This window comes from Salmo salar, chromosome ssa01, assembly GCF_905237065.1.
Source record: "Salmo salar chromosome ssa01, Ssal_v3.1, whole genome shotgun sequence".
In the NCBI taxonomy this organism is placed as follows: domain Eukaryota; kingdom Metazoa; phylum Chordata; class Actinopteri; order Salmoniformes; family Salmonidae; genus Salmo; species Salmo salar.
Window position 1 is genome coordinate 167,185,368 of NC_059442.1, and position 12,576 is coordinate 167,197,943.

General features: G+C 43.0%; 1 protein-coding gene across 2 annotated transcripts in view; it reads left to right on the forward strand.

The window, feature by feature from the left end:
• Nucleotides 1-12,576, forward strand: part of LOC106572010 (ras-specific guanine nucleotide-releasing factor RalGPS1) — a 278,753-nt gene that overhangs the window by 66,664 nt on the left and 199,513 nt on the right. For both annotated transcript variants that reach the window (XM_014145707.2, XM_014145728.2), the window contains exon 2: nucleotides 11,773-11,903. In XM_014145707.2, the coding sequence (XP_014001182.1) occupies nucleotides 11,847-11,903 (57 nt within the window). In that variant the 5' untranslated portion in view covers nucleotides 11,773-11,846. The remainder of the gene's footprint in view (nucleotides 1-11,772; nucleotides 11,904-12,576) is intronic.

Consider the following 12,576-nt stretch of genomic DNA (forward strand, 5'->3'; position numbering starts at 1 on the left):
TCGTCTCCTCTGTCTCTCTCTCTCGCTCTGTCTCTCTCGCTCTCTGTGTCTCGTCTCTCTCTGTCTCTCTCTCTCTGTCTCTCTCGCTCTCTCTGTCTCTCTGCTCTGTCTCTCTCTCGTCTCTCGTCTCTCTCTCTCTCTGTCTCTCTCGCTCCTCTGTCTCTCTCGCTCCTCTGTCTCTCTCTCGCTCTCTCTGTCTCTCTCGCTCCCTCTGTCTCTCTCGCTCCCTCTGTCTCTCTCTCTCGCTCCCTCTCTGTCTCTCTCTCTCTCGCTCTCTCTGTCTCTCTCTCTGCTCCTCCTCTCTCTCTCGCTCCTCTGTCTCTCTCTCTCGTCGCTCCCTCTTGTCTCTCGCTCCCTCTGTGTCTCTCGCTCCCTCTGTCTCTCTCGCTCCCTCTGTGTCTCTCTCTCGCTCCCTCTGTCTCTCTCTCTCGCTCCCTCTGTCTCTCTCTCTCGCTCCCTCTGTGTCTCTCTCTCGCTCGCTCCCTCTCTCTGTGTCTCTCTCTCTGTGCTCTCTCTCTCTGTGTCTCTCTCTCTGTGTCTCTCTCTCTGTCTCGCTCCCTCTGTGTGTGTGTCTCTCTCTCTCTCTCTCGTGGGATGGTAGACCTAAGGTTTGGTTTTACAGTTTGAGTCTCCATTATTTTTAGTTTCAAGTTTTATTAGTCATATGTACAGGATACCCATCCAGGGATTTTTCTACCATTGAAATCCTTGGGTGGGCTGCCTAAGTGTTTTTTCGGGACTACTAAAATTATTATACATTTTTGTGATGGAAAAACGCTTTCAGTGTAAACTTAAACGATTAAAACCAGATGATGATATAAAAAAAAAGATAATGGACCTATATATTTTTAAATAATATAATCTTTGAACTAACAATCACCAAAATAAAATGCAAGACAGTCAGGGAGAATTGAAAAATCCCAAAACAATGAAGTGAAAGGCTTAGTAGAATAGAATAAACTGTTTTAGCGTAAGTATAATACATAAAGCCACAATTTATAGTCCAATATTTACACGTGTTTTTGTGGAAGGGGGGGATTGAGGAGGAAGTGTTAACTTTTTTTTAAACGTTTTTTTAATTGTGCAGTATTTAGCAATAATAATAAATCTGGTAGCTGCATGTGTGGATATGATTGTATATCTATATGTGTGAGTACATGTGTGGATATGATTGTATATCTATATGTGTGAGTACATGTGTGGATATGATTGTATATCTATATGTGTGAGTACATGTGTGGATATGATTGTATATCTATATGTGTGAGTACATGTGTGGATATGATTGTATATCTATATGTGTGAGTACATGTGTGGATATGATTGTATATCTATATGTGTGAGTACATGTGTGGATATGATTGTATATCTATATGTGTGAGTACATGTGTGGATATGATTGTATATCTATATGTGTGAGTACATGTGTGGATATGATTGTATATCTATATGTGTGAGTACATGTGTGGATATGATTGTATATCTATATGGGTGAGTACATGTGTGGATATGATTGTATATCTATATGTGTGAGTACATGTGTGGATATGATTGTATATCTATATGTGAGTACATGTGTGGATATGATTGTATATCTATATGTGTGGATATGATTGTATATCTATATGTGTGAGTACATGTGTGGATATGATTGTATGTCTATATGTGAGTACATGTGTGGATATGATTGTATATCTATATGGGTGAGTACATGTGTGGATATGATTGTATATCTATATGGGTGAGTACTAGTAAATGTCCTGGATGGATGGGGAGCATGGTCGAAGTGATGTACTGGGCTGTCTTCAACAACTGCTGGGAGGGCCTTACGGTTGTTGCGGACGGAGCAATTTCTGTACCAGGCTGTGATGCAACCGGTCAGGGCGCTCTCAATGGTGCAGGAGTGCGGCGGTAGTGTTTGCAGAGGACCCGGGGATGCGGGTCTTCAGCTGCCTTAGGAAGTAAAGACGCTCTGTTGGGTCCTCTTGACGGGTGGTGGTGGTGTTAGTCCATGTTAAATCCTCAGTGATGTGGACACAGAGGAACTTTAAAACTGCTGACTCTACTGCAGTCCTATAGATCGGGGCATGTTCCCCCCCCCCTGCTTACTGCAGTCAACAAACTCCTTTGTTTTGCTGACGTTGAGGGAGAGGTCATTGTCCTGGCATCACAATGCCAATTCATTTACCACCTCCCCATAGTCTGAATCGTCTTGGTTGGTTATCAGGCCTACAATCATGGTGTCGTCAGAAAACGTGATGATGGAGTTAGTCGTGCAAAGCCAACAGAGAGTACAGCAGAGGACTGAGGACACATCCCTGGGGGGCCCTGTGTTAAGAGTCATTTGTGGAGGACGTGTTGTTGCCAATCGTCACAGCCTGTAGTCTGCCCGTCAGGAAGTCCAAGATTCAGTTGCAGAGGGTGGTGTCCGGACCCAGTGCTCTGAGCTTGGTGTCGAACATGGAAGGAACAATCGTGTTGAACGCTGAACTGTTTTATCTAGCTTTTATCTAGGTTTATTCACAATCTGGCTTTCAGTTATATTTCACTGTATTTTAAGAGTTATATTTATATATATATAATTTTTATTTTTATCAATTTGCCATTGTCAGCATCTTATGAATCGCTTTGACTTGTGAAAAATGTTAATACAATTGAAATGAGACTGCAGCTTGCTTTATTGATATTTCCCCCCACATTTTTATAAAAGTAGGGTTATAATATCCTTGAAAAAGTCTCAGCTGTTTAAAATTTCCAGGCTGGCGTGCAGCCGTTCCATAAAACACTAATGTTTCATCCTTTTGTATGTGTGTGCCGATTTCCATTGTAAAAGTCACATACTTTCCTATGTGTTCCCTCTCTGACGGCCAGATAGCCTCGTCTGCCAGTCCATCCACCTCCGCGCGCTTGTAGGAAATAGTGCATGGTTGCACAATGAATTTAAGCGGCAAGTTTACCTCGAGTTTGTTGGCGTGACTGAGTCATGTCACACACACACACACACACACACACACACACACACACACACACACACACACACACACATATATCTGCTTTTGGACGATGGCATGGAACTCCTCTCGAAAGAAACAGAGCTATGTTTTACCTTCCAAAAAATCTGAAATGTTCTTTTATATTATCCGTTCGTCAACCGTGTGTCATGGTCGGAGAAATGCCACTCTCACACTGGCGCTATGGTTCATTTGACCATGACCTGAATTGACCAATCACATGGCGCCATGGCTCATTTGACCTTAATTGACCAATCACTTGGTACTGCTAATAGGCTACTTGGACCTCTCCATCTAGAAAACGGTTTGCGTGAACTCTCTAAGCTCTATGTACGCTTTCATACTATGATTTTAATCGCTATAATTTAATAGCAAATGAAGATGACAATGTTCAAGCTTTCCTTAACCTGACTGCACCTGCTATTTCCTGCCTCTTTATTTATGTCATCGAAAAGGACCAATGAGCTCCAACATGAGAAGTTCATAGGAGCATATTAAATTAGGTGTCAAATGAAAGCAAAGTATTTTTGGGGGGGGAAGAAATGAAGGCATTGGTACATTTTTCAATCGTTTCCCCATCTTAAAAATGAGGCATAAGTTAAAGGCTTTGATTTCTGCATAAACAGATGCAAAAGGGGGTCTGAGGAAAAAAATCGACCAGAAATTCTTAAAAGGCATCAGAAATGGATCAAAACTAACATCTTTACTTAAAGTCCCCTGACAACTAATATCAACACTTATTTTTAGTTTTCGAGAAATTGTTTACCTTCTGTAAGTTTTTAAGAAATATTCCCTTGTGCCTTGTTTTCAAAAACCGACATATCTTTAAGATATTTTCACATTTCTCTCCCTCATCAGGAGGGTTGGATTATGAAAGTTCACAGAAAGAAATGGACCTACCAAATTGGTTCTAGTGATTTTACTGATATACATTTTGTATATGAATTATTAAGTGGTTCAAACTTTAGGAAAAAAATGCAACTGAATTTGCTACAATGTGAAATAAGTTAAAAACCATAGTAGTGTTTCCTGTTACTGTCCTCTCTTCCACTGACATACTGTTATGTTCAGCTCATAGTGTCTCCTGTTACTGTCCTCTCTTCCACTGACATACTGTTATGTTCAGCTCATAGTGTCTCCTGTTACTGTCCTCTCTTCCACTGACATACTGTTATGTTCAGCTCATAGTGTCTCCTGTTACTGTCCTCTCTTCCACTGACATACTGTTATGTTCAGCTCATAGTGTCTCCTGTTACTGTCCTCTCTTCCACTGACATACTGTTATGTTCAGCTCATAGTGTCTCCTGTTACTGTCCTCTCTTCCACTGACATACTGTTATGTTCAGCTCATAGTGTCTCCTGCTACTGTCCTCTCTTCCACTGACATACTGTTATGTTCAGCTCATAGTGTCTCCTGTTACTGTCCTCTCTTCCACTGACATACTGTTATGTTCAGCTCATAGTGTCTCCTGTTACTGTCCTCTCTTCCACTGACATACTGTTATGTTCAGCTCATAGTGTCTCCTGTTACTGTCCTCTCTTCCACTGACATACTGTTATGTTCAGCTCATAGTGTCTCCTGTTACTGTCCTCTCTTCCACTGACATACTGTTATGTTCAGCTCATAGTGTCTCCTGTTACTGTCCTCTCTTCCACTGACATACTGTTATGTTCAGCTCATAGTTTCTCCTGTTACTGTCCTCTCTTCCACTGACATACTGTTATGTTCAGCTCATAGTGTCTCCTGTTACTGTCCTCTCTTCCACTGACATACTGTTATGTTCAGCTCATAGTGTCTCCTGTTACTGTCCTCTCTTCCACTGACAACTGTTATGTTCAGCTGATAGTGTCTCCTGTTACTGTCCTCTCTTCCACTGACATACTGTTATGTTCAGCTCATAGTGTCTCCTGTTACTGTCCTCTCTTCCACTGACATACTGTTATGTTCAGCTCAAGTGTCTCCTGTTACTGTCCTCTCTTCCACTGACATACTGTTATGTTCAGCTCATAGTGTCTCCTGTTACTGTCCTCTCTTCCACTGACATACTGTTATGTTCAGCTCATAGTGTCTCCTGTTACTGTCCTCTCTTCCACTGACATACTGTTATGTTCAGCTCATAGTGTCTCCTGTTACTGTCCTCTCTTCCACTGTCATACTGTTATGTTCAGCTCATAGTGTCTCCTGTTACTGTCCTCTCTTCCACTGACATACTGTTATGTTCAGCTCATAGTGTCTCCTGTTACTGTCCTCTCTTCCACTGACATACTGTTATGTTCAGCTCATAGTGTCTCCTGTTACTGTCCTCTCTTCCACTGACTGTTATGTTCAGCTCATAGTGTCTCCTGTTACTGTCCTCTCTTCCACTGACTGTTATGTTCAGCTCATAGTGTCTCCTGTTACTGTCCTCTCTTCCACTGACATACTGTTATGTTCAGCTCATAGTGTCTCCTGTTACTGTCCTCTCTTCCACTGACATACTGTTATGTTCAGCTCATAGTGTCTCCTGTTACTGTCCTCTCTTCCACTGACATACTGTTATGTTCAGCTCATAGTGTCTCCTGTTACTGTCCTCTCTTCCACTGACATACTGTTATGTTCAGCTCATAGTGTCTCCTGTTACTGTCCTCTCTTCCACTAACATACTGTTATGTTCAGCTCATAGTGTCTCCTGTTACTGTCCTCTCTTCCACTGACATACTGTTATGTTCAGCTCATAGTGTCTCCTGTTACTGTCCTCTCTTCCACTGACATACTGTTATGTTCAGCTCATAGTGTCTCCTGTTACTGTCCTCTCTTCCACTGCAGCTGTTATGTTCAGCTCATAGTGTCTCCTGTTACTGTCCTCTCTTCCACTGACATACTGTTATGTTCAGCTCATAGTGTCTCCTGCTACTGTCCTCTCTTCCACTGACATACTGTTATGTTCAGCTCATAGTGTCTCCTGTTACTGTCCTCTCTTCCACTGACATACTGTTATGTTCAGCTCATAGTGTCTCCTGTTACTGTCCTCTCTTCCACTGACATACTGTTATGTTCAGCTCATAGTGTCTCCTGTTACTGTCCTCTCTTCCACTGACATACTGTTATGTTCAGCTCATAGTGTCTCCTGTTACTGTCCTCTCTTCCACTGACATACTGTTATGTTCAGCTCATAGTGTCTCCTGTTACTGTCCTCTCTTCCACTGACATACTGTTATGTTCAGCTCATAGTGTCTCCTGCTACTGTCCTCTCTTCCACTGACATACTGTTATGTTCAGCTCATAGTGTCTCCTGTTACTGTCCTCTCTTCCACTGAGCTGTTATGTTCAGCTCATAGTGTCTCCTGTTACTGTCCTCTCTTCCACTGACATACTGTTATGTTCAGCTCATAGTGTCTCCTGTTACTGTCCTCTCTTCCACTGACATACTGTTATGTTCAGCTCATAGTGTCTCCTGCTACTGTCCTCTCTTCCACTGACAACTGTTATGTTCAGCTCATAGTGTCTCCTGTTACTGTCCTCTCTTCCACTGACATACTGTTATGTTCAGCTCATAGTGTCTCCTGTTACTGTCCTCTCTTCCACTGACATACTGTTATGTTCAGCTCATAGTGTCTCCTGTTACTGTCCTCTCTTCTACTGACATACTGTTATGTTCAGCTCATAGTGTCTCCTGTTACTGTCCTCCCTTCCACTGACATACTGTTATGTTCAGCTCATAGTGTCTCCTGTTACTGTCCTCTCTTCCACTGTTATGTTCAGTTCATAGTGTCTCCTGTTACTGTCCTCTCTTCCACTGACATACTGTTATGTTCAGCTCATAGTGTCTCCTGTTACTGTCCTCTCTTCCACTGACATACTGTTATGTTCAGCTCATAGTGTCTCCTGTTACTGTCCTCTCTTCCACTGACATACTGTTATGTTCAGCTCATAGTGTCTCCTGTTACTGTCCTCTCTTCCACTGACATACTGTTATGTTCAGCTCATAGTGTCTCCTGTTACTGTCCTCTCTTCCACTGTACTGTTATGTTCAGCTCATAGTGTCTCCTGTTACTGTCCTCTCTTCCACTGACATACTGTTATGTTCAGCTCATAGTGTCTCCTGTTACTGTCCTCTCTTCCACTGACATACTGTTATGTTCAGCTCATAGTGTCTCCTGTTACTGTCCTCTCTTCCACTGACATACTGTTATGTTCAGCTCATAGTGTCTCCTGTTACTGTCCTCTCTTCCACTGACATACTGTTATGTTCAGCTCATAGTGTCTCCTGTTACTGTCCTCTCTTCCACTGACATACTGTTATGTTCAGCTCATAGTGTCTCCTGTTACTGTCCTCTCTTCCACTGACATACTGTTATGTTCAGCTCATAGTGTCTCCTGTTACTGTCCTCTCTTCCACTGGCATACTGTTATGTTCAGCTCATAGTGTCTCCTGTTACTGTCCTCTCTTCCACTGACATACTGTTATGTTCAGCTCATAGTGTCTCCTGCTACTGTCCTCTCTTCCACTGACATACTGTTATGTTCAGCTCATAGGGTCTCCTGTTACTGTCCTCTCTTCCACTGACATACTGTTATGTTCAGCTCATAGTGTCTCCTGTTACTGTCCTCTCTTCCACTGACATACTGTTATGTTCAGCTCATAGTGTCTCCTGTTACTGTCCTCTCTTCCACTGACTGTTATGTTCAGCTCAGTGTCTCCTGTTACTGTCCTCTCTTCCACTGACATACTGTTATGTTCAGCTCATAGTGTCTCCTGTTACTGTCCTCTCTTCCACTGACATACTGTTATGTTCAGCTCATAGTGTCTCCTGCTACTGTCCTCTCTTCCACTGACTGTTATGTTCAGCTCATAGTGTCTCCTGTTACTGTCCTCTCTTCGACTGTCATACTGTTATGTTCAGCTCATAGTGTCTCCTGTTACTGTCCTCTCTTCCACTGGCTGTTATGTTCAGCTCATAGTGTCTCCTGTTACTGTCCTCTCTTCCACTGACATACTGTTATGTTCAGCTCATAGTGTCTCCTGTTACTGTCCTCTCTTCCACTGACATACTGTTATGTTCAGCTCATAGTGTCTCCTGTTACTGTCCTCTCTTCCACTGACTGTTATGTTCAGCTCATAGTGTCTCCTGTTACTGTCCTCTCTTCCACTGACATACTGTTATGTTCAGCTCATAGTGTCTCCTGTTACTGTCCTCTCTTCTACTGACATACTGTTATGTTCAGCTCATAGTGTCTCCTGCTACTGTCCTCTCTTCCACTGACTGTTATGTTCAGCTCATAGTGTCTCCTGTTACTGTCCTCTCTTCCACTGACTGTTATGTTCAGCTCATAGTGTCTCCTGTTACTGTCCTCTCTTCCACTGTTATGTTCAGCTCATAGTGTCTCCTGTTACTGTCCTCTCTTCTACTGACATACTGTTATGTTCAGCTCATAGTGTCTCCTGTTACTGTCCTCTCTTCCACTGACATACTGTTATGTTCAGCTCATAGTGTCTCCTGTTACTGTCCTCTCTTCCACTGACATACTGTTATGTTCAGCTCATAGTGTCTCCTGTTACTGTCCTCTCTTCCACTGGCTGTTATGTTCAGCTCATAGTGTCTCCTGTTACTGTCCTCTCTTCCACTGTTATGTTCAGCTCATAGTGTCTCCTGTTACTGTCCTCTCTTCCACTGACATACTGTTATGTTCAGCTCATAGTGTCTCCTGTTACTGTCCTCTCTTCCACTGACTGTTATGTTCAGCTCATAGTGTCTCCTGTTACTGTCCTCTCTTCCACTGACTGTTATGTTCAGCTCATAGTGTCTCCTGTTACTGTCCTCTCTTCCACTGACATACTGTTATGTTCAGCTCATAGTGTCTCCTGTTACTGTCCTCTCTTCCACTGACATACTGTTATGTTCAGCTCATAGTGTCTCCTGTTACTGTCCTCTCTTCCACTGACATACTGTTATGTTCAGCTCATAGTGTCTCCTGTTACTGTCCTCTCTTCCACTGACATACTGTTATGTTCAGCTCATAGTGTCTCCTGTTACTGTCCTCTCTTCCACTGACATACTGTTATGTTCAGCTCATAGTGTCTCCTGTTACTGTCCTCTCTTCCACTGACATACTGTTATGTTCAGCTCATAGTGTCTCCTGTTACTGTCCTCTCTTCTACTGACATACTGTTATGTTCAGCTCATAGTGTCTCCTGCTACTGTCCTCTCTTCCACTGTACTGTTATGTTCAGCTCATAGTGTCTCCTGTTACTGTCCTCTCTTCGACTGACATACTGTTATGTTCAGCTCATAGTGTCTCCTGTTACTGTCCTCTCTTCCACTGGCTGTTATGTTCAGCTCATAGTGTCTCCTGTTACTGTCCTCTCTTCCACTGACTGTTATGTTCAGCTCATAGTGTCTCCTGTTACTGTCCTCTCTTCCTACTGTTATGTTCAGCTCATAGTGTCTCCTGTTACTGTCCTCTCTTCCACTGACATACTGTTATGTTCAGCTCATAGTGTCTCCTGTTACTGTCCTCTCTTCCACTGAATGCTGTTATGTTCAGCTCATAGTGTCTCCTGTTACTGTCCTCTCTTCCACTGACATACTGTCATGTTCAGCTCATAGTGTCTCCTGTTACTGTCCTCTCTTCCACTGACATACTGTTATGTTCAGCTCATAGTGTCTCCTGCTACTGTCCTCTCTTCCACTGGCATACTGTTATGTTCAGCTCATAGTGTCTCCTGCTACTGTCCTCTCTTCCACTGACATACTGTTATGTTCAGCTCATAGTGTCTCCTGCTACTGTCCTCTCTTCCACTGAATACTGTTATGTTCAGCTCATAGTGTCTCCTGTTACTGTCCTCTCTTCCACTGACATACTGTTATGTTCAGCTCATAGTGTCTCCTGTTACTGTCCTCTCTTCCACTGACATACTGTTATGTTCAGCTCATAGTGTCTCCTGTTACTGTCCTCTCTTCCACTGTGCTGTTATGTTCAGCTCATAGTGTCTCCTGTTACTGTCCTCTCTTCCACTGACATACTGTTATGTTCAGCTCATAGTGTCTCCTGTTACTGTCCTCTCTTCCACTGACATACTGTTATGTTCAGCTCATAGTGTCTCCTGTTACTGTCCTCTCTTCCACTGACATACTGTTATGTTCAGCTCATAGTGTCTCCTGTTACTGTCCTCTCTTCCACTGACATACTGTTATGTTCAGCTCATAGTGTCTCCTGTTACTGTCCTCTCTTCCACTGACATACTGTTATGTTCAGCTCATAGTGTCTCCTGTTACTGTCCTCTCTTCCACTGACATACTGTTATGTTCAGCTCATAGTGTCTCCTGTTACTGTCCTCTCTTCCACTGACAACTGTTATGTTCAGCTCATAGTGTCTCCTGTTACTGTCCTCTCTTCCACTGACATACTGTTATGTTCAGCTCATAGTGTCTCCTGTTACTGTCCTCTCTTCCACTGACATACTGTTATGTTCAGCTCATAGTGTCTCCTGTTACTGTCCTCTCTTCCACTGACATACTGTTATGTTCAGCTCATAGTGTCTCCTGTTACTGTCCTCTCTTCCACTGACATACTGTTATGTTCAGCTCATAGTGTCTCCTGTTACTGTCCTCTCTTCCACTGACACTGTTATGTTCAGCTCATAGTGTCTCCTGTTACTGTCCTCTCTTCCACTGACATACTGTTCAGCTCATAGCTCTTTTATTTGTCTTTCTGTTGTCTGATGGTCAAACCAAGAGGGGACAACCCCCCCTCCCTCCCTCCCTCCCTCCCTCCCTCCCTCCCTCCCTCCCTCCCTCCCTCCCTCCCTCCCTCCCTCCCTTCAGTTAATGTCACCTCTCACAGCTTTTACTGACACCTACCCATGAGCCCCCTGTCTTTCCATTTACTGTAACCAGCATCCTCACCCACTGAGCACCTGAGGACCATGGAAGTTGACATTTGGTCAGTCCACCTTGGCATTGATGGCAACGTCCGCAGACGGACTGGACTGGACCAAATCTGAACCTATCATAGAAGTATGTTTCTCAAGTTTGGATCCTACAGTTAGTAGAGCAGTACAGTCAAATATAAGTACAGTATATTGTACTGTACTCTACTGCACTGTACAGAACTTTACTCTACCCTACTCTGCTGTGCTGTGGTGTCTCCAAACTAGACTCACTACTACCAGGTGGATATTTATTTATTTATTTATTATTTCACATTTATTTAACCAGGTAGGCAAGTTGAAAACAAGTTCTCATTTACAACTGCGACCTGGCGAAGATAAAGCAAAGCAGTGTGACACAAACAACACAGAGTTACACATGGAGTAAAACAAACATACAGTAAATAATACAGTAGAAAATATAATTGATATAATAAAAAAATTGATCACAAAAAAAAGGGAAAAAAGGGTTTAAAAGAAAAATAAATAAATAAATATAACAACATAACTTGGAAATCAGTGTCACTGTGGATTTTCCCTGTTCAGTCTTGACCTGAAGGTTCACATTGTTTGCTTTGCAGTTGTGGGATATTTGCTACAAAACTGTAGGGCCTACTTCCAATGAGGTGTTTCATCATGACATCAGCCATCTTTTGTTTCGGGCCAAGTAGAGAACATTTCTTAAGGTGTTGCTAATTGGTTTTGTGTGTACCATTTTTACATCACAAAACCATTTTGGTAACCACTGCTAACTGTAGCCTATGATATGTAGATGATATGCCCCATCCCAGACCCATTTTTCTTGTTGCTATTCCAAATGAAACCTTGAACATTCTTCCATTTTGTTACAGATATGGATGAGAGGTCATGTGTGCTGTCCAGCTAAGGGCCTTGGTCGCCCCTCCCGCTGCACGTCGTCGTGAGCATGTACCGTAGGAACGGTCTCTCGGATGGCGCCAGCATCAACTCCGCCTCCTCAGTGGTAAGAACAAGGACTGATTTCTACTTCAGCCAAAATTGATAGGAGTGATATCGATCCTATCTATGTACTGATCTGAACACACTGAATTGGAAGGTAAACTTATCAAAAAAAGAAACGTCCCTTTTTCAGGACACTGGTCTTTCAAAGATAATTCGTAAAAATCCAAATAACTTCACAGGTCTTCATTCTAAAGGGTTTAAACACTGTTTCCCATACTTGTTCAATGAACCATAAACAATTAAGGAACATGCACCTGTGGAACGGTCGTTAAGACACTAACAGCTTACAGACGGTAGGCATATAACATCACAGTTATGAAAACATAGGACACTAAAGAGGCCTTTCTACTGACTCTGAAAAACACCGAAAGAAAGATGCCCAGGGTTCATGCTCATCTGCATGAACGTGCCTTAGGCAAGGAGGCATGAGGACTGCAGATGTGGCCAGGGCAATAAATTACAATGTCCGTACTGTGAGACGCCTAAGACAGTGCTACAAGGAGACAGGACTGACAGTGGCAGACCACGTGTAACAACACCTGCACAGGATCGGTACATCCAAACATCACACCTGTGGGACAGGTACAGGATGGCAACAACTGCCAGAGTTACACCAGGAACGCATAATCCCTCCATCAGTGCTCAGACTTTTCCTCAATAGGCTGAGAGTGGCT